Source organism: Cupressus sempervirens, chromosome 4 (assembly GCF_028749045.1).
Source record: "Cupressus sempervirens isolate cs-2001-9-10 chromosome 4, ASM2874904v1, whole genome shotgun sequence".
Lineage (NCBI taxonomy): Eukaryota > Viridiplantae > Streptophyta > Pinopsida > Cupressales > Cupressaceae > Cupressus > Cupressus sempervirens.
Genome location: NC_143121.1, coordinates 499,080,719 through 499,104,585, shown reverse-complemented (window position 1 = coordinate 499,104,585; position 23,867 = coordinate 499,080,719). Strand labels below are relative to the sequence as shown.

The following is a 23,867-nucleotide window of genomic DNA, read 5'->3' as shown; positions in this document are numbered from 1 at the left end:
AGGCAACTATTTGGTGACTGTCTTCATAAAAGTCAACTGAATAAATACCTCTGCAGTCAACAATATGAATATAAACTGTAGCACCTAATTTGTACAATTCATTAGTTAAATTTTATTTTATTTGCTCTCTATATCTCTATTCCATGGGAATGCATGCCTTCGAGTTTTAAAAAAAAATGTTTTTGGTCTCTTTTTTCAACAATTTGTTACGTTTGACTTTGATTTGAGTCCAATTCTTTTCCTTGTTTTTTCTTGACAGTTTCAAAAAATCTTATACTTTTGGTTTGCCTGTTAATTCCCCAAATGATTTTTGATCCTATGATTGCGCTAGCTAATTCTATCGATTGTCATTCTAGAATCATCATTTCTGATTTACACATAGAAGTTTCTCAGCCTGGATGTTTCTGCCAGACATATGGTAAAACCTATTGTTCAGATAAATTAATATGCAGTATAGCTCAATTAGGTATATTATACAAGTGAGTGATTAAATCTTATTTCAGATCGGATATACTTCACCAAAGAACATACTTAACAGCATATGCTGAAATGAATGTTAAATCCTTATAAAATTCAAAATTAAGATTTTACACTGTATAAACACATCAATTCAGAATTGCTGTTAGTTCTCTTATTACATTGAGCTTTACACTTTCAGATGATTAGTTTGCCAAAACTTATAAACACAACTGTGACAATTAACTTTTCAGAAATGTGGTATATTTATAGCAATAGAATTACCATTCCTAAGTGCTAAAAAAGCTCCTTGAATATCAGACAAACAGGCTTCTTAGAAGCTGCCTCAATAACAAGTTAGTGAAGTCCAAATACAATTGTTGTTGGTCTAACGGTTTTCATCCACCAACCAGTAATAGAAGGGAGTCTCTGCCCTAAATCTCCAATGCTGGATGAAGAAGATCATTACTCTATTCGAGTGAATTTAATTGACAAACAAGAACAAGTGAATTTTATTTCCTTCCTCTCCAAAACACACCTGCACAAATTTTTGGCCAATGACATTAATAAAATGATTGACTTATTATAGATTGTGGACCCATAACCAGGGTGCCCAATGTAAATTCTTATACTTCCCTAAGCCTATGGGAAATTAAAAATGATTAACGAGTCAATCCATGGAAAAATGGGACATGGCAGTTGCATGTTATAATTGAATAATATTTCTTTCAAAATGATGAATGGCCAATCAATTTCTCTTATGCTGTGCTAACTTTTTTTGTTCTCTAGATCTGTTACCAGAAGATAGGACAAGTCTGATAGAGACATACGTTCCACTACAAGAAACATATTCAATACATTTTTTCAAATCAGAAGGCAAGGCGAGTTTCTAATTAAGATGTGATCATTCCATAACAGCATAAAATTTATGTTTTGTGGCTTAGTTCTGTTTCTTATAAGCTACATCATTTCCATTCTTCTTTCTTGATGTTTCCCATATAGAAATCTAATGTGGATCAAATTATCGACTTTACTGATAGCTCTATACACAAAATGTACTAGGAGTAGTGGTCTTAGGTGCTTCTAGTTTGTAACATTTCCAAATCTCCAAGTTAGAGCAAATCTGAGCAATTTTGGTTTGCTGGGAAGTCAAAAGTCTGTTTGGTATGTAAGTGAGAGTTGGGCTAAGCTTGTCAAGGAGATGGAGTTGAAACATACAAAAAAATGAAACTAAAATCAGGAATCTTAATCAAGGTCCTTAGCTACGATGCTCTCTACTGAGTACCTAGTACTTGGGGTACATGTACTTGGGTACGTGGGTACATGTACTTGGGTACGTGGGTACACGTACCAGGGGTGTGGGTATGCATATCCATGCAACCTAGCCATTTAGGGAGGGTATTAGAATATTTCATTATTTAATATTTCTAGTTTTGTTAATTGTTATTTAGGTTTTTATTATTATTTATTAGTTAATTTTAGGCTTTTATTTTTTAGAATATGCAGTTCAATTTTTTTGCTACACTTGGAAGCTCCTATAATTGTCTTTATATACAGTGTAATTCAATCAATAAAAGTGCATAATTAATTTAACTTGTCCAAAATTTCCTTGTTTGTTATTATTGGTCTATATGTGGGCTCAGGAGACTTGACCCCTACTTTGGTATCTTTGACTCCATCCCTGAAACACATATTATATGAGAATTATAATAAACTACCCAAAGGTTATGTAGATTGGAATATCACACACCTTCTCACAGATATACGGAACAATCCAAATGATACATAAGAAGTGAAATTTAGAACATACCATTCATACCATAATACCAGTGGGCAAGGAAATGATTTCTTTATTGATACCAAAACCAAAAGACGAGTAGAAAACCAATGTTTCAAACATTTATAAAAGGGTCGGTTAGTTGGAAACCAACTGACGCATTTCCTTACCACCTAACTACCCAACCCGACTAACTTTAACAAGTACTAACATAACAGTTATTTATTCTGGCTACATCTATTCCCCCCAAAAAAGAAAAATCGTCTTCCAAACGACTGTAGAACAAGAAACCAAAAAAAACAGCTTTGACAACTCTGACTTCAAGAGGAAGGATGGGAGGACATCCCTGTGCTCGAAGTCCCCCTTAGCCGTTGCAAGTCTTGCTCAGCTGTCTTCTGCTTTGTTCGAACGCCCTGCAATACTCGAAGCGCGTCCATCTTTTTAGCTTTTGCTGCTGCAACCTTGCTCTCCAATTCAGCCATTTCTTTGTTCCACGCTTCTGCATAGCAACTTTTTCCATTGACCATTGCTCGTGAAGATTCTTCCTTTCTAGCCCCCAAACTTTAGCTAGGTTTCTCTCCTTTTGAAGTTGCAAAAAGGTTCCTTGGAAGGCAACCTCCATTGCTGTCAGCGCCTGTAGGAGAGGTGATTGTTCCTGTCCCCTAGAAATGATAGAGCTGCCCGTCCATGTGGTAGTCATGTTCTCCCTTGAATAGCCACCCTGTTCTAGTAGTTCCCAATTTGTGTGGCAGTCAGTCTGCATAAAGGTGGCTCCCATGTGGTTTCTCCTCCGTGTCACGTTTTCAACTCTACAGAACTTGTCTGTATATGATGACCATAATACATCATGCACATATATTAAACTATGTTTGCTGTGGTGATGATGGTCCCTAGATCCTGAGCCTTGGCCTGCTCCACAATCTTCTGAGAAGACTGTTCCATGGCATGAAGCTCCATGAGAAACAGTTCAGCCTTGACTGTAAAAGAGGCTGTATTTGGCGGTTCCTCTCACTCACTTTGTATATCAACCTGCTCTTCAACAGTTTTCGCAATGGGTGAAGACATCATGCCTTCCTCCTCGAGTAACCTGTCTGCTTCTCAAAAGACGATATCTGTCTGGGTCACATCCATACCATCTAGCGTCACCATGCTCCCTTGGATTTCAATGTTTCCAATTTTCTCCTCTCCTCCTACTGGTTGGACCACAAGAGCAACCGGAGGGACTACTTCTGGACCAAGAGGTGTTTGTAACCTCACTTTATGGCCACACTTTGTTTGGCACCTTAGATCGATGACTTTAGTACGGGATGATTGTTCGGGAAAGATAAGTGGCACCATCTTCGAAATTGATATATTGGAAGTCCCCCATGTCGAAATTTGTTGAAGACATCATGCCTTCCTCCTCGAGTAACCTGTCTGCTTCTCAAAAGACGATATCTCTCTGGGTCACATCCATACCATCTAGCGTCACCATGCTCCCTTGGATTTCAATGTTTCCAGTTTTCTCCTCTCCTCCTACTGGTTGGACCACAAGAGCAACCAGAGGGACTACTTCTGGACCAAGAGGTGTTGGTAACCTCACTTTATGGCTACACTTTGTTTGGCACCTTAGATTGATGACTTTAGTACGGGATGATTGTTCGGGAAAGATAAGTGGCACCATCTTCGAAATTGATATCTTGGAAGTCCCCCATGTCGAAATTTGTTGCCGGCCATCTATTCCTTCACTCTCGCTTGATGTAGATTGGAAGTATTTGCTGCCTCAGTTCTGTTGGGATCACTAGGCATTTTTGGGTAAAGTTTAGGAGGTTTTGCTACCCCTGCTGGAAGTGGCCCCTCTGTAGGTGGTAAAAATGTCACTGCCTGTGGAGTCCCCTGGAGATGACTTAAGCGGATCTTTGCCTCCTGTGAGTTCGAGGAGGATGAATCCGTATCGTTGCCTTCTTCTGAACTTTCATCATCCTCGTCTTCCACTTCCTCGATCACTACTGCTTGTTTCCGTTTCTTTTTCTTAGGTTCTCCTTCATTATGAGATCCCACGGTATCCATATGTAGCCAGTATGTCATAGCCAGCTTGTAGGGCTCCACCCTATTAGCCGGTACCAGAATTCTTCGGTGCTCACTGCTTACCTGAGTGCATATTGCTTCTAAGAACAAGGCCACCATACGATGAGGCATATAAAAGGCTTTATGTTTCAGCTCCATGAATTTGCGCAACCTATCAAAAAGAAATTTAGCCCAGTTATATACCTATCCTTTATACAATCCCTCTACTGTGGGCAACATCCGTAGGGCAATGTTAGAAGTGCAGCTGCCCGCAGTGAGCTTGCTTTTAATCAAATCTACCACACAGCACCATTCATCATTTGCTATGAAAGTTTTCTTCAGACCTCGATTGTTCTTCAAGATTCCTTCCCATTCCGAATTTGTAAGATCTTTCCGGCACAATAATTTCAACCATTTTTTCTTGTCATCTACTATCATAGAAATTTTTTCTACTTCTTGCCCTTTGCTAAGGATTCCGAAAACCCTACTTGTTTCCTCTGCTGCATAAGAAACTGTCACCTGTTGCTGGAAATACTGTACTACAGATTTATGACCAGATTTCTCATACCATGTGATTAAATTCTGTAGTATAGACTCAAACTCTTTCAATTCAAAAATCGGCATGAAAATGATTTTATCTACCTTTGCTGTACCTAATGCTTTCTTCAGAGGATGGTCTGCTGCTGTTTTTTCCCACCAAGTCTTGCACTCACTTCCCATCACACTTTCAAATGTAATATTTTCAGCAGTGATGGTGATTTTCTGTGCCACTTTTCATGTTCTCTTTGTCATCTTCCTCACCTCCCTTGCTTGCACTGCCGCAGATTTCTTCTTTTGAGTTGATAATGTTCCCCTTGCTTGGATTGCCAGTGCTTAATTTCACCATTGTGTGTCCCTGTGTTAGTTCCTAGATCTTTTGAACTGAATGTGTATGCCACCTGTACCAACCGTCCTCTCGAAGTGATGGCTTGCAACTAACTTCGACATGTTCCTTTGTTCGTCGTACTCCTTGCCGTACTCAGCTAGACTGTTGCCGTACTGCTCCCTCTATATGCCGTACAAGATTTTTACTTATGCCCTGTACAAAATTTCTACTTATGCTTCGCCGTATAGATGGAGCTAGTTGTTGGTGTATTGGTGCGAATACCTGCCGTACGGAAGTAGATGAAACTTGTACGATCGTGGATAGAACTGATGAGAGGTGTATGCAGCTTACTGACTTTTGTCATACGTTGCCATGCTGTACTTTACCTTCGTTCTGTACGGGTGTGTTCACCTGCTCGGTGATGCCGTGCTGCCATACGTACTTTGCCTGGTACGGATGTGCTCTCTTGTTCCCTTATGGACTTGATCTATTGATGCCCTGCCATACGACTTTCTTTATACCCTTCTGCACTATTCGTACGACCACCTTTCCATCTACAACCGCTCGTCCTTCTCGTATGGCCGGCTGTACGACCACTTGTTCTTCCCTTCCAGCCGTTCGTACGGCTATATCTTCTTCTGCAATTTCGTCTCTCACTTCCTTCTCCGGTTCTCCAGGAAATGTTTTGGTTAATGTGTTGTGTTGCCCTCTCTTTATAAGGACTTGGTTCGGTTCTTTCCCTTTTTGCTTTTCATCCTTTTTTCTTCTTTTATATTTATAACATAGCTACTTGCCAGTTTGTTTCGTATCTCATACGCTTTTCACTTAGACCCATTTACTAGGTCTTGGATAGGTTTGTTATCCAAAGTAGATAACTTCATTGCTCCATTCTCCTTTACTTCTGATATTTTAAATGGTCTTAGCCATCAGACTTTAAACTTTCTTGGTTTTGTTTCATTTTTCCCATTGTATCTCAGTACCAATTGTCCTTGTTTAAAATTCATTTTCTTTAAATGTTTGTCATGCCAAAATTTTCGCCTTTGTTGGGCCACCTCTGTACTCCATTGAGCAAATGTCCTCCTTTCCTCCAGTTTAAGTAAAGTACATAGCCGCTAACCTGTTTTTGACTGCCACCCGTAAGCTTGGTATTACATGTTCCATCGGTACTACGGCCTCTTGTCCATACAATAGGTAAAAGGGTGTATGTCCAGTAATGGCCTTATACGTAGTCTTGTATGCCCAAACCACCGCTGGGATTCGCTCTTCCCAAATCCTACCCTTCGATTCCACAAGTTTTATAGAAGATGGCCACTATTACTTTGTTTGTTGCCTCTGCTTGGTCGTTTGCTCTTGGATAATAAGGATTGGATAAGGAATGAAAAATTTTATACTCACTTGTCATTCGCTTGATGGTATGATTGACGAAATGTACTCCTTGATCATTAGTTAATTGGAGTGGAATCCCGAATTTGGTGACTATGTGCTTGTACAAGAATCTGGCCATGCTGAGCGCAGTGTTGTCAGGAAGAGCTCGTACTTCCACCCATTTCGTTAAGTATTCTGTTGCCACCAATATGTACTTACACCGATGACTTTTGCTTGTCAGTAAGGGTCCCACAAAATCTAGACCCCACTGTTCAAATTGTTCGTGTGGTTTGGACGGAAATAAGGGCATGAAGTCTCTTTTGAGTGGCCTTCCCGCTCTTTGACAAGTGTCACAACTCAATACCCATTCCCTCGCATCTGCGAACAATGTCGGCCACCATAGTCCTCCCAAAAGTACTTTTCTCGCTATAGCATCTGGTCCCATGTGACCTCCCACCAGTCCTTCATGGGCCTCGCTCAGGACCCCTGGAATTTCTTCCTCCATTACACACCTCCTTAGTATTCCGTCGGGTTCCATTTTGTATAATAACCCTTCAATTAGTTGGAATGTGCTTCTTTTTAAGGCAAATTTTCTCCTTTCTGTTGTAGGCATTTCCTTCAAAAAAGTTGCTGTTGATAAGTAGTGTCCAATTTTGTTGTACCATTGAGGTAACACTGCAATCTGGAATAGGTGTACATTTGGAAAATCCTCACACCCTACTACGAAGCTTCCCTTGACTTAATCCTTGACAATTGATCAGCAATCACATGCGATTTTCTCGATCTTACTATAATATTAAATGTAAATTCTTGCAGTAGAATTAGCTATCTACTTACCCTTCCTTGAATCACCGGTTTATTCACTAAATACATTAGTGCTTGGTGGTCAACAAAAAATGTAAAGGGTGTAGCTAGTAAGTAATGTCTGAATTTCTGCACGGCATACACCATACCTAGTGCTTCCCTCTCCGTGGTACTGTAGTTACGCTCTGCTTTAGAGAGGAGCCTGCTTGCAAAATATACAGGATGATCCAACCCTTCCTTCCCTGTTTGTGCCAAAGTGGCACTTATTGCATAATTGGAGGTGTCCACATAGACGTGGAATTCTTTGTCCCAGTCGGGATATATGAGGATAGGGGCCTCGACTAATCTTTTCTTCAATTCTTGGAAGGCTTCTTACTGCTCTTCCTTCAACCCAAACCGCTCGCCTTTCTTGGTTAACCTTTCTAGTGGCATTGATACTTCAACAAATCCTTTTATAAATCTCCTATAGTATCCTACATGACCTAGAAAAGACTTGATACCTGTTACATTGGACGACGCTTCCATTTCCAAAATCACCTTGATTTTATCAGGATCTGTCTTCAATCCTTCTTTACACAATATGCTCAAGCAGTCTTTCGTGTGGAACCATGAACTTGCATTTTTTTGGATTGAGAGCTAACCTTGTTTTTTGACATTTCTCCATGCATTCTCCAAGGATTTTGAGATGTTGCTCTTGCCCATTGTAAACCGACCAGTCATCTAAGAATGCTTTGAAATTTCCCACAGCCATTCCATCAAAGATATGCAATATTATCCTCAGAAATGTAGCTAGTGCATTGCATAGACCGAAGGGCATCCTATTATAGGCATATATGCCATCTTCGACCACAAATGTAGTTTTTAGCTTATCTTCCTCCGCAATGTTAATTTGATTATATCTAAAAAATCCATACATAAAGGAATACATCTCCTGGCCGACTACCTCCTCCAAGATGCTATCCATAAAGGGAATGGGAAATGGGTTTTTTATTGTTACCGCGCTCAAACATCTGAAATCTACACATATTCGAATTTGAGCACCATCCTTCTTGAGTGAAATGACTATGGGAGATACCCATTCACTTGTTTGTACCTTGAATATTATCCCTACTTCTAACATCTTCGTGATTTCTTTTTGTACTTCTAGCATATTACATTCGGCATGGAAAACTTCATAGTCTCCCATCTGCCAGTGGAATAATTTGCTTAGGGAATTTGTGTTGTCGTTTGAGCATTCCCCTAGTCTGAGCACCCCTTCCTCATCTGGTTCCATCCCTTCATAGTTTTCTCCTTCAGAGTTTGATGCCAAGTCCTGACTTATTGACTGGTTCCTCCTGAGGTCTATGATGTACTTTTTGCCTTTTGACTCAATAGATAGCGTGTTCCGTTTCTAGCTATGGGTAGCTTTTGTTGCCATCAACCATCCCTCGCCTAATAAAGCATCGTATCCTTTCTTTTCTAAAGGGATAACCACAAAATCAATAAAAAATTGTTGCGTGCCAACGATGACTTTTTGTTCCATCAACGTTCCTATACTCTTGATTACATGTTGGTCCACTCCTACTAGTTGAAATGTCGGGGGCCAGTGTGTAGGTTTCCCTAATTCCTTCCATGTTTCTTCTGATAACACATTCACATTGGAACCTCCATCTACAATAGTATTTGATAGTTTGCATCCTAGTATCTCCATCTCTACCATCGCGGGTGTTCTCCCCATCCCTAAGGTGAACAAGGTATTGTCTTCTGTGTGTACCTCCCTTCCTTTTCTTCTCCCTCCTCTTTCTTTGAAGTTGTCTCTTTCGGTTTTTGCCCCCTGTGTGAGTGCTACTTGCAATTGGGGTAATGTTTCTAATAAATCGCCTAATTTCACTGGATTAGCAATTTCCAGTACTTGCCTCACAATATTCCTTGCACCCCTATTGAAAGCAGGTTTTTCCGACGTTGTCCTACCTCCCTCCTTCATGCTATCTTGAATGTCTTTCTTTGCTTCGTGAAATCTTTCCGTCTCTGTACTAGCCTCTGGGTAGGTTAATTTTCTGGCTTGCATCCTGGTGACCACACGAATTTCGTCTTCTACATCTTCAATGTCTAGCATATTTACTCCCTTCTATCTCGAGGAATTTGCATCTTCATGATTGCTTGGTCCACACCATTTACAGAGCATCTCTCCATTTTGTCCTCCTCCACTTTGGCAATCTCGTGCAAAGTGTCCCCATTCATTGCATCTCCCACATTGAATAACTGGCCTCCCCTTGGAATCATACTGGAGCGGTTGCCGCGGTGTGTTGTTGTTGCTATTATTGCTTCCTGTCCTCTTGTTTCTATATCCCCCTGGGGAAGCTTCTGTATTTGTGTTCTTCGGCGGAGTGGAAGGAGGTGTGGATTGCCCCCCTTGGGTCAGGAATACTTGGGTGCTCCTTGTTTTCAAATTATAGGGGCAATCTTTAATTTCGTGCTGACAGATCTGACAAAATGCTTTCTTCGGGCATGCTCCCTTAGCATGGCCGCCTTTTTCACACTCTGTACACCAAAGTTCTCTCCCTTCTTTCTTTTCTTCTTTGCTCCCTGCTACCTCCTTCATCAAACGCCTCAGGTCTTTCCTCAGGGCTTGAATGGTTTTAGATTCTTCTTCGCTCTCCTCTGAGCTTTCACTTTAACTTCCATGCCTTCTTGCCTTGGAAGTTTTACCCTCGCTCTCTATGTCCATGGCATGGGTACATGCATTTGCAAAGGTCGATGGTGGGACTATCTTCATCTTTCTCTTGAGAGATGGTGTTAATCCTTCGATGAACTATCGTTTCTTTAGGCCATCTGCCGGCTTGTTATCTAGTTTTCCTATCAGCTCTTTCATTCGTTTGCTATAGGCTTTGACAAATTCACTCTGCACTTCTCTTGTGTTATAGATTTTCGTTACTATTTTATCGTCATCTCTCAGGAGTCTGAATTCTTCCTCGAAGGCTATGTGGATGTTACTCCATGTGTTTTTCTTTCTTGCCTCCAAGTCCGTAACCAATCAATGGCAATACCCTTTAATGTTGCTGGAAAGGCTTTTAGCCATTCTGTTGCGTCATTTTGTCCATTCGCTTGCCATATTGTTATACATGTTTTATAGTGGCGAGCAGGGTCTTTCGAGCCGTCTCCTGTGAAACTTGGTAATTTTTGTTTGTCTATTGCCATTATGTGAACACCTACCAATAGGACACCTCTCAATGTAACGCATCCTGATGGAACATTTCTCGATGGAACGCCTCTAGATGGAACACTTCTCGATGGAACACCTCCAGATGGAACACTTCTCAATGGAATGTCTTCGGATGGGACACTCCCTTTGGACGAAACACTCCTTCCTGGTTGGAAGTTTGTCCGCAAGGAGGAACTACTAAAAGTGTCCTCTTCTCCTTGACTTTGCTCCTGTCGGAAGTCCCTTCCTACCAGTGTCTCTGGGTTTTTGTATCCCAACTTCCTTGTTTGGGTCTCAGAGATGACCAAATTTACTATATCTTCAATTGTATTCTTGATCAACCCTTCCTGGATTCTTGTGGAATCCCCTTGTCCTCCTTTCTAGTTACGACATCTCTCCTCCTGTTGCTGGAGACGCAGTATCCTCACAGCGACTTCTTCCTCGGTTTCTTCTCCTTGTGCCCGCCTGGGATATATATTAGGAATCAGGGGCATGGATCTTTTTAATGTTTGTTTCTCTTTTTGGAATCATCACGTTCTTCGCGCTTCCTTCTCCTCTCCACAAATTGTTGTAGTACTTGTTGTCGCCTCCTTTCCCTTTGTGTCTCTACTCTTTCCTCTTCCACTTGTAACAAATTTTGTGCTAATAGGTGAGGGATCTCTCCGAGAAGATCGTACATTGCTGGTGGCACTGTAAGTTCGTCATGTAATGTACCTTGGGACCATTCTTTGACGGGCTTTCCTTTGTATGTATTGATCAACCGCAACTTCCCAAGCCGTTACCATATCACGTGTCAACTGATCTTCCCTGGTTATCTCCTCCTCTTCCCCGTCACTATTTGTTACTTGGATGAGTGGTACAAAGGGCCTTCCCATTACTCCATCTTGTCGACCTCTAGGTTCGGACTTAGGCAACGATGCCAAAAATGTAGATTGGAATATCACACACCTTCTCATAGATATACGAAACAATCCAAATGATACATAAGAAGTGAAATTTAGAACATACCATTCATACCATAATACCAGTGGGCAAGGAAATGATTTCTTTATTGATACCAAAACCAAAAGACGAGTACAAAACCAATGTTCCAAACATTTATAAAAGGTTCGGTTCATTGGAAACCAACCGATGCATTTCCTTACCACCTAACTACCCAACCTGACTAACTTTAACAAGTACTAATATAACAGTTATTTATTCCGGCTACAAGCTCTAACAAGATTTAACAATAAATTGACAAAAACATGGAAAACTCAAGCTCCCATTTCAATACAGACCTATCAAATGCACCTTGCTAATTAGGGGCAGCCATATATTGTCTGTGTTTTTGTCATTTTATAGTTGAATCTTGGAGCCTTTGGGCATTTTGTTATTATTCTCGTATAATAAGTATGCACATTGGCAATGGAAGCATTTGAATTTGTATGTCAATGCTCATGTGATATCTCAAGTCAAGTCTAATGTTATGTAGTAAGCTTCTACAATGTCTACAGTGAATGTTTTAACAATGTTATAAAATGAATATTTGAAATTTCTTTATATTTTTTAAAACTCTCTTTAATGTTTTTAATAACCGTCCTCTACTGTATCCTTAAAATGGCCCAAAAGTACCCTCATACTGGAAACACGTCTCACCACTCCCTGCCATCCTAGTCATCTAAACTTGGTGGATTTTAGGTCTATATTATTAGAATATGCATTGGGCATAGTATGTACATTTATTTTGATAGCTTAGATGTGGGTTCTATGACGGTCATCCCCGAGGATAGAAAACTGATCACAACCTGACTTTACAGCCAAATTCAGTCCAATAAGGCATTTACGTGAGTCAATCAGATATAAGTCAGATTCATATCACCACATATGAACTGGAAATGACTATAGACATGGTCATGCCTGCTCTTCGTCTTAAGTTGCTTTTGTGATCTTAAGACCATATAAGAAGAAATATTTTTCCTCATCAAGGTATTACAATAAGACAGCTGTCAAGAACCCCATCTCTGTGGCAACTGCTCCAGAAACTAAAGTGTTCAGAGAAGAGGGCATACCTGTAGGAAGAGGAGACAAAATCCCTATATTCTAAGAAAGATTGCTACAGATGGAAAGTGATATGGAAAACAGGCAACGCTTTTGAAGGCAGCAAAGATCGCCCCACATCCAGATCTTGAGTGAGATGTCCCTCATTTTAAACATAACTAATATACCTATCAGTTTCTGGAATAATTTCTATTAGTTTCCTTATGTTTAGGAGATTAGTAAATTAACATTCATTGATAGAGTTAAAAACCCACAGGCTCTGAATATCCGGTCTGAAAGCAAGCTTATATAGTTTTGCTGCTACAATGCATGACCAGCATGACCATTTTGATTCAATCATACACCATGCAGATCTGTGTACAACCCTAAGGTTTTGTAATGCCAAATCTACTTTTACCAGAAAACCTTATCTGAGTCAACTCAACCCTACACATGTGAAGCTTGATTAAACTCTCGATTATATTCTTCTTTCTCTGACCCTCAGATTGCTGAGTGTTGAATTGACAAAAGAATGGAGAGTCTGAATTATAGTTAACTGTAAGCCATGCCCGGTAATTTCTAGCAATCTGGATCAAGGACAGTCAAACTGAATTAGTGTAAAATTGCAGAGCCTTCCCTTATTGTAATCTCACCCTCCTCACTGTGAATTTCTCTAAGCACATGAAATAATGAGTGGCTTTCTGTTATAATTGTGATTTTTCCTCAGATTCAGTGGTACGAAGGCAGAAACAATTCACAACTGAATTTGTGTTCATTCAGCTCCCTGTAGAGTTGCCTTGTTGGCACCCTATGAAAATGGTATAATTCCTTAAGAATGATAATGGATACTAGCACAGGTATCACTTAATTATATTCTTTATCTGTCTCAGCACCTGTGCTCCGGAAATTAAAAAAGAGATAACAAATATTAGCTCAATCTGCAACTTCTGATTATGATTTGCCGTGTCAAAGGTAGGATTCTTATCCTGATCCTATAAAGTGCTGTTGGTGGGCTTTGTCCCCTCTTGCATAGTAGAAAAAAAAGTACTTGAAATAGATCAATTGCCAAAGGCCAACTTGATGTCTCAAATTTGTTCCAAAGCTTGCATTTATAATTTCTTGATTTGGTTTCCTAGGAACCAGATTTCTGGCGCCAAGTTTGAAAATTAATTTAAATTCATATGTTATATTTTATCTTTTATAGAAATATAATAAAATAAAATATTGAAAATAATTAATTAGTGGGACTAGAGGGGACATTAGATCAAGGAGCTACATTTTTTGAATTATATCATAGCTTATTCGAGATATTTTACTGCACCAGAAGGCAGGACATGTTTTTCAATAGCCGTGATCATCAGAGAACAGCATAGAATTCCTGTTTGCAGTCCTGCTTTTGTTTGTTATAAGCTATGCCATTTAATTTTCCCTCCGTATCTAATTTCCATCAGGATATTTAATCTGGATCTAAGGATAGGCCTCATTGACATCCAAATGTATAGATTAACTGCCAGATTATTTCAGATTCACCATCTCATTGTCTATAACATGCCACCATAAATATAGATTAACTGACAGTTGCTCTAGCATTGCAGAGTCTTGCCTCCCCTAAATGCATATGTTTATAAATATTTTTTTGATAACTTAAGAGATATATATGACATAATATATGCATTTTAAAAAATAGTTTAGATGTGGTTTCTGTAAAAGCAATTAAAACCAGGCCTTAAACTTACCCAAAAAGACATGTAAATGATTTTTTTAAATACAAATTATATTTATTCATTTCGCACATACCAACTAGAAATGATTAATCAATATTGGTCTCCATCCTAAGCTGCTTTTGTTTTCTTACGATTATTTAAGTGGAACCCTCTTTTTCATTGGCACTTTAAAATAGGACTTAGTTGTTGTCTATACAATCCTTTTCTTCACAAGTTCTTAAAACACTAAACTATTCAGAGTAAGGTCCATGACAGCAGGAACAGGGAACAAAAAGGTGAGAGGAGTCATATGCAAACTGATTCCTGCTAAGGTGTCAAAGGATACCTTACATTCAGATCTCGAGGAGCCATATTCACTGGGATTAGAGATTATTCATTTTGCACATACCAACTAGAAATTATTAATCAATATTGGTCTCCATCCTAAGCTGCTTCTGTTTTCTTACGATTATTTAAGTGGAACCCTCTTTTTCATCAGCACTTTAAAATAGGACTTAGTTGTTGTCTATACCATCCTTTCCTTCACAAGTTCTTAAAAAACTAAATTATTCAGAGTAAGGTCCATGACAGCAGGAACAGGGAACAAAAAGGTGAGAGGATTCATAGACAAACTGATTCCTGCTAAGATGTCAAAGGATACCTTACATTCAGATCCTGAGGAGCCATATTCACTGGGATTAGAGAGATTTGCCAAATAAGATGAACATTAGCACAAGTCTCAACAGCCACATAGGGTTTCGAAGCACCTTAAGTTTGTTAAGCATTACAATTTTTATTTACCTCCACCGATAAGTTGGACCAGGAACTTTGGGCTTTTTATCTGGAGCAGTCTGTTGTAGTCACAGAATTAGGTACCCTGAATGGCAGCGAATCCTAGCATTCTAGATTTCACAAATCAGACAGGAACTAAGGACCATTTCATGTATGCTTGATGGAAACAATACAATTATCTTTATTATTCATGTCAGAAATTGCTTGCCGTCTTACAGGCCATAGTTCAGCAGCATGGACCTTCTATAGCAATACTCATTCTTACACATGGTGACAGACTGTCATATCAGCCTTCCTAGGAGACACCTCTGTAGCAACCTATTATAGCCTTCTTTTACACCCGCCTATTACTGCAATTTATTTTCTTGCCCTTCTTGTACTCTTATTAGATTATTTTTTCAATCCTTGTTCTGTTCAATGAGGAAAATGTGCAATGAGTTTATTTTTATCTTCTCCTTACTACCATTGGAGTTCTCCCACATATATTTCTTTTAATCTAACTTTCCACACCCATGATGAACGGATAATCAAATTTTGTTGCCTGCCGCCAAGTCAGGACCTCAACCCTTTAATGAATGGGCTGAACTTTTAAGTGCTACCTGGCCTTAATATTGGAAATAGAAGAGGAGCATATAATTTCTATGGTTTTTAGCATAAATACCACCAGGATGCCCTTATAAATGCTGAACAATTAACTGTTGCCAGCATGTTTGGGGATAGAGAAAGCAGCCAGTAGCAAGTCAACATAAAAATGATAAGCTGCCAAATCGGGAATGGGAACAGTTAGGGGTACGTGGGTATGAAATGCTGGTGTGGCAGAATCTTTTTAGGGGGTTGGGTACGTTCATACAAATATATATATGTATGTATGTATGTATGTATATACGCATGTGTGTTTATCAAAAAAATAGAATGAAGTTTAGAATATTGTTTACCTATACTTATGCTTAACAAAACCATTAAAATTTTGAATTTCGAAACATCATTCTAATATAAATTTAGGTTTCTGTATCAAAAAGATCAAGCCAGAGTCTGATGATAGATAAGTTCAGAGTTCACAAATGTAGATCTTAAAATTATTGAAAAGATCAAACCAGAATCATTTAACATTTTGTCTATAAAAACAAAGATCCCAGATGTGTACGTGCAGGAGATTCCTTTTAGAATCAGATTTGGGTACGTTTTGTGCCCGGAAACACCTGGAAAAGTCCCACAATTTAGCAACTTAGTAAAAATAGATAAATTAGTTGAGCTTCTGTTTCCATCCAAAATGATGAGTTAATTAACACAATAAAAATGACACTGGACGAGGATTAAATTATATCATTACATTTGTTCTAATCCTATGACTTGAAACAAAAGAGTACATGCCCTAAATAATCCTAAGCATTGATGGAAAACTCTGAGTTTTTCTGCCTAAGAAAAACTCGCTACTCGGCAGGGGAAAACTCGGTAGCGAGTTTCGGGAAAACACTGACCCGTGCAGTGAAATCAAAGGTCAAACACCAAAAAATGTCAATTTTTGATACCAGTTTGCATTGGCAGTATTGTTTAGTCATTTTTGCAGTTCAGAGGCAGGAGGATTTATACAAATATAACATTTGAGTTTAAGTTTACTAACTTATACTTAAGTTATATTTGTATAAGTTAACCAAATTTAAGGATTCAACATGCCTTCAACTGTGTTATCTCCCTCAACCTGTCCTATCTATTTGAGGTCAAATTGAAGTTGGATCAATGATTCTAACTCATTTTTTCACAAATCACTTGGTTTCAATTCTATACTTCTGAGTCCTAACAGACTTAGCCCAACCACTTGATCTCACCCAAGACAAGCATTGCTTTCCAACAAGCCAAAATTGCTCAAATTCAATCTTGGACTATTTTGCTATGATGTATTTACTTCTAGTTTTATAGAAACTAACTACAACAATGTATTTACTTCTAGTTTTATAGAAATTATTTACTATTTTGCTTTCCGTCATCAGCATTTCCCCCTTGAGAATCTGATTTTGTACCCACTTCACATTTATATATATCTAAACTCTGCTTGTTTATTTTGTGTTCTCATTAATTAACTCATTGGATGCATCTTCTTATTGAATTTTGTTTAAAAAAATACTTTTAATTAAATTTAAGCTGTTTTTTTAAGTTCTTTCCCCGAGTTATTTTTAAAAACTGGCTGAATTTTTCTCGAGTTTGTTTTTGGGCTTGGCAAGTTTTTGCAAAGTGAGTTTTCCATCTATGATTCTAAGTATGCTGGAGTAAAAGGGACCTAATATTTAAGTTTTAAATAACTAGGTAGTTACCTCTCTACTCTAACAAATACCCTTGCACAACAGAACAATCAACTCTGTTTGATCACTCAACCGCTACTAGAATGGTCAATTACCTTCCGTGCTTCCTTGATTATCCATGTAATTTGTCCATGGAGTCATATACAGCATATTGGAGGTGTAGACTTCTGGGATAAAACCTTTAGTCCAATTAGAAAAAGTACAATGTATCTATTGACTTTATCTGAGTAAATTTTCCTTTTGCTGATTGGCAGATGTAACACATAAATTTATTTTCCGCTGATAGCCAGATGTAAGACTCTTATAAATTTCCTTTCTGCTGATTGACGGATGTAACACTCATTTAAAATTTTAAACCCTATTCAAATCTGAAATGAGGTCTGTGAGATGATTAACACTACTGTATCAAAGAATTGGATTTCACAGTTCAACAAATAACTTTTAATAGTTGTCTTGGAAATAACCCTTTCAACTCATCAAAGGTCAGATTTGATCCTTGGTTAAAACCTACTTTGCAACAAATCAGATCTGCTGGGGCATCAGAGAGAAGAATATCTTTAGACTACTGCAAATTGATCTTGGATAATCTCAATAGTGATTTTTTTATTCAATAGGCTACGTGAATATAAAAACAGTTATCCTGCAGCTGAACCTGTACTCCCTGCAGCACATTGAATACAGTGGTTAACCGACACAAGTGGTTCTGTAATGATCCCATCTTTTGGCCTTCACATTCTCCAAAGTCTAAGTGGAGGATAAGAAAAAATTAGGGCCAAAATGAAGTTGATTTACTCAATTTCAGGCATACTATTTTTAGTAAGTCGGCAGGACACAGTGCAGGTCAATTTTGGTGATTGGATTCGATATTCTTCGGTGAGAGCTTTCCGATGAGCTATCACTCGCATTATTCGGAGTCCGATTGCTAATACATTTTAATGCCTGAAGTTTTATTAAAGTAACGTCTAATTTAATTGTAAAATATTAAAGTGTTACTTTAATATTTATTTTATGGTGATGTGTACCCAAGGGAGACATAAGGGGTATTTTAATATATGTTTTATATATTACACATCTTTTATCCCACATTGCTCATATGAGTTGAGCGGACCCTTGGAAATAGAATAAAAGGAAGCATCTGTGGCTTCATTAGGCAGGTTGAATATGAGAAGAAATTGGTGTGTGAATTGCAGCTTTGTTTTTGGCATTTGAGGACGTCTATCCTCTCTTGTAACATTCTAGACGTCATTCCCTTGGGGTTTGGCCTTTGGAATTTCTTCTTATTGGCTTCATTATCAGGCAGTTTAGTTGCATTTCCGGCTACAGGCAGATTTGATATTTTGCTCATATCTTTTTCACTACTTGTCCGACGCTTATGCCGCTTGGAGGGAATGGTATTATGAAGGTAGTGGACTGATTGGAGGACAAAGTATTGTAGCAGCAAGTTCGTAAGCATGGGCTGGAGTATTATGACAATATTGCTGAAGTAATTAGTGAGTTGATAAATCTGCCATGTATTTGGTTTTATGAATTCTGAAAATAACATTTTATTAGCAGCCGTTCATTTCCACTTTGCATATTATTGTAGTTTCTTTCTTGTTTATGTTGTATGATACCAATTCCATGCACGAAACACAACAAACAAATAAACGTTTGATTTCCGGAGTTATAAGGGGTTTTAAGAAGTTGAATGCAAACTGTTTGACATAATTCCTTTCAGCAATTTGGTTTAGTTTTTTGGGACATCCAGGGGTGCCCATTACAGTGGTATCAGAGCTTGATTACAAAGTGTTTCACGAAGTTATAACCAGTAGGTGTCCATTACAGTGATGTATCCAGTAACTGTCGGAACAGTACCTCCCCCTGATTTGGACCAGCATTTCTGCCTCCGCCTAATCCTGTATTCCTGTCATCTCGATCACCCATATTATTGTCCTGATCATAGAATATCTCCTTTGTGTCTGTATGGTTGGATTCAATGTCCCCTTGCACGGATGTACTAGACTGTTTGCTTTGCAAGTCTGAAATCCTATTTTGTCTTGCTCTGGTATTGCGGAAATTATAAGACCCCTGTCGCATGCTCAAACATAAATGCTTAGCCTGTGTTTTTTATTTATTTCTGATTTGTCTACATGGAGGATAAGAAGAAATTAAATTAATTTCTTATAACGCCATTAAATAAATTAAAATTAAAAGGTGGCTTTATATTTAATCAATTTAATTAGTTATTGTATTACAAAGGAGATGCTTCTAGAGTGTGTATTAATTATTGGAAAGGTGGAAGCCTCTAGAAGCACAATTAATTATTGCAAGAGAGGAGTTTTTAGAGAGTGCATTAATTATTGGAAGGGGGAAGCTTCTAGCACTTGCAATTAATTAATGTTTTAGTTCTTTTTAGAAGGGTGAAGGAATAGGATAAATAGGGGTGAGAGTCTCATTGTTTAGCATGGGATTATTGTATCGGATGATTATGACTTGCATTTGATAAGAGCTTGGATGTGTGAATCACACTCCTTTTTTGGCAATAGAGGACGTTCATTCTCTGTTGTAACATTCTAGACGTCATTCCCTTAGGGTTTGGCCTTTGGAATACATCTCTTTGTACTTGATTGCAACATTTTTAGAATTAATATAATTTCAGCAGTTGATTCAGCTTTTGGGCATTCCTGGGTGTCCATTACAGTGGTATCAGAGTTATTAGTCCTGCCATCTTGTGGAGTTCTTATAGAGAATTTGGAACAACGAGATAAAGGGAAAAGAGTTTGACAAAATGTATACCAGTCCAGATCAAGAAAATGCAATGCTTAGGTTACTTAGTTCATTAGAGGAGGGGCAGCAGATGCAACAGGAGCATAATAGGCGAATGGATATGATGTTGCAACTTATGGCTAGACAGATGGGCATCAACATTGACGATTCGTATGTTGCTCCAGCGCAGAAGGTAGTTGATTCTTCAGATGGGATTGAGACACCACCGGGCTATGCTATTGGTGATAGTCAGGAGTCCACATATGAAGCTTTGTCAGAGGATGGCGATGCAACAATAATGGGATTAGGAGAATGCGAGGATACTATCCTATCAGCAACCACTGTTGTGTCCATTGAACCATCCAACAAGGAGTTTAGCAGTATGCATGCAGTTGTAGATGTGTGCTTTGATGATAGTACACCTATTATTGCTAACAAGGTGAGTGATATAGTGACAGAGTCATATTATACTATTAATCAACAAAGTGTAGATGTTCACTTCTGCGATAGTACTATGTTCAACATGGATGCCACATTGTCTTATGACAATTTGATGTTTGAGGTTGATATTGATCACTCTCGTGAGTGGAGTTGGGCTTTGTTTTCACCATCTACAAATATTCAGTTTTGTGTTGCAGCAGTTGGGAAGAAGAGATTTCATAGATCTTATACGAAGTTACCTTTTGGTGACATTCTAACTTCTTCACCATCAGTACAAGTATTGGGTGCTAGGTTGCACGACATGTGGTTGGTTCAGATGATGCTGATTTGTAGTTGGTATAATGTCCACAAGGATGTCGCATACTACTTCAATTGGGATCCAGGAGGAGGATGAAGTTCATTATGTTACTTAATTGCTTGAGGACAAGCAATTTCAAGGAGGGCGGATTTGTAATGATCCCATCTTTTGGCCTTCACGTTCTCCAAAGTCTACGTGGAGGATAAGAAGAAATTAAATTAATTTCTTATAAAGCCATTAAATAAATTAAAATTAAAAGGTGGCTTTATATTTAATCAATTTAATTAGTTATTGTATTACAAAGGAGATGCTTCTAGAGTGTGTATTAATTATTGGAAAGGTGGAAGCCTCTAGAAGCACAATTAATTATTGCAAGAGAGGAGTTTCTAAAGAGTGCATTAATTATTGGAAGGGGGAAGCTTCTAGCACTTGCAATTAATTAATGTTTTAGTTCTTTCTAGAAGGGTGAAGGAATAGGATAAATAGGGGTGAGAGTCTCATTGTTTAGCATGAGATTATTGTATCGGATGATTATGACTTGCATTTGATAAGAGCTTGGATGTGTGAATCACACTCTTTTTTTGGCAATAGAGGACGTTCATTCTCTGTTGTAACATTCTAGACGTCATTCCCTTAGGGTTTGGCCTTTGGAATACATCTCTTTGTACTTGATTGCAGCATTTTTAGAATTAATATAATTTCAGCAGTTGATTCAGCTTTTGGGCATTCCTGGGTGTCCATTACAGGTTCTTTGGATCCATCACAGCAAGCAACTGGTGTAAAGCACAATTGGTGAAGATTTAACAAAATCTTAATTGTTCTACAGGTTAAACCAGATGTTAGAATGCAATTGCGTCCACCATTACATTGGATCTCTCAGAGCTTTCAGAGATGAAAGCAAATAAACCACTACTCTCAAAGATAAATAGTTAAAACAATTAAATATTGGTGCAAAGTCAATATGGATTTGATGCTTCCAGAAATTGGAATTAATAACATCCTTTCTTTGGAACTGCCAAACATTGCAACAAAAGAAACAGGATCAGGTCTGTAATAAGCTGGACTAAAACACCAAACTGGGTCTCCAAAGAAAAGTGAGGCCTTTAGACAGAAAGAAACATAAACTAGCTGTGACATAAACCGAGATCCCCTCCGGTCCCACCAGCTTACTATTGTTACATGTCCGTATACAGTCAAAACATCTTCATGTGACATACTTCTCTGAGATAACGTCTTAACTGTTTGCACAACCTGGGATACAGCACATAAATGAAGTGCAAAATTCTCCAAAGGCCTCCAAGATAAGCAAAGGTTTGGGAGTGTGATGCCTGGTAGTCTCTTACCATTGGGATTGACTTGAAACCTATTTAACATGATATGATCAACATATATGGTTCAGATCCTGACATAAAAAAAAATGATATCTGTTTTAAAAAATGCAAAAACATGAAAAGAGTCACCCAATTGCACAGACACAATGAATTAATCTCAAGAAACAACTGGGAGGTTGATTAAAGGCAAATTTATAGCATCTTCTGGAATTTGAGCACCGCCTCAAAAAAGGAAACACTGACAAAATATCCAACCAGAGAACCTTTTTTTACACGAAGGATGTGAAAATAGCCAGTGGCATCCACACCAACCAGATTGATGCAATTATCAACATAACTTTTCTTATGCAATCCCTCCGCTGTATCTGATATAAATGAAACTTGGCATGCAGATGTGGCCTCATGCCTGATTGATTTATTTATCAACATAACTTTTCTTATGCAATCCCTGCGCTGTATCTGAGATAAATGAAACTTGGCATGCAGATGTGACCTCATGCAACCAGGCATGATTGGAGCACCATTATTACAAAGCCCAGCCAAAGCATCCTTTTGCTCTGTCTCTGGGAGCCAGTCAGCAACACACACGACCTTCGCAGCTGCTGTATGCAAGCTAGTCATAGTACTATCGTCCATAGCGAGCTCCATGACATTCCCATCAGCTGCAATGGTACTTGAAGGACCTGCCCTTGCTGGCTGTAGCAGAAATAGTGGTAGGGTTTGTAGAAAGTTCACAAACAGTAGACATTGTTTATGATAGACATTTGTTAATTCTAACAGCACATGAAATATATGCCTATAGTTTGAGTGCCAATTGGAATAAATGGGGCCTACAAAAGATCTTATTGGATTTTTGTTTCCTGGGGATCAGAGAGGCTATACAAGGAATTGCGAGGCCCAAATGAATGTACATTTGCAGCTCTTTCCTGTAGTGGAGTTCTAATCACCCTGGTGAACAAATTTAACAAATCTTGAAATTTGAGCTCTCTTGATTCTGTTTTTATTTATTCCCTTACTTTTCATTTTAGCTCATTTTAGTATGTCCCATTTGTTTCTATCCTTCTCAACCCAATTTGATTATTTCATATCCCAGAAAGTATCCGGGAGTTTCAAAATGATGCTCTGATGTCTTTTTCTAAGTTCATTTTTTTAATTGATATTGTTAAACATGTAGAAGTTTAGAACTAGATATAGTCATCCAATATTAAGATGGTATTATTATCAGACATTTTCCCAGATAAGTTTCTGTAGTTTTCGAACATAGTTCTTGTGCGTGTGAAAGCATTGAGAAAAGAAAGAACAAGATTCTTCAGTTGGTATAAACAAATGTTGCTAGTTTGTAAGCCCCAAAGCTTTGCAAAATACAAAGTAATGATGAAAAATTGCAAAAGTTTATAAGCTTACTGGTGTGCTTGATATTTTGAATAAGTTATCAGTTGATCCCTTGTGTGAAAAAAGAACTTTGACATTACATCTAGTTAAATCTGGTCAAATGTGAATGAGGATTTATTTGCTTACAATACAATATTGTTGCATTGCTGCAGAATTGGAAGGAAAAACTGATAATAGGATCAGGGTCATGGAGCAAGTCGAAGAACTTAGAGCAAAGCGAGCTGATAAACAAGTAAGATTATGTAATTTTTTATTGAATGATTATGAAAGATATGCAATATGTATATACAACAGCTATATTGGTATCCCATCTTGTGTATGTCAATTATGAAATTAACTTGATATTTTTACTGTG

At 38.3% G+C, this 23,867-nt stretch overlaps 1 protein-coding gene across 1 annotated transcript in view; it reads left to right on the top strand.

The window, feature by feature from the left end:
* LOC149562123 (U1 snRNP-associated protein usp106-like) overlaps window positions 1-23,867 on the top strand; it is a 49,587-nt gene that overhangs the window by 8,304 nt on the left and 17,416 nt on the right. Inside the window, exon 5 of the mRNA XM_089825662.1 lies at window positions 23,665-23,744. Within this exon, the coding sequence (XP_089681788.1) occupies window positions 23,665-23,744 (80 nt within the window). The remainder of the gene's footprint in view (window positions 1-23,664; window positions 23,745-23,867) is intronic.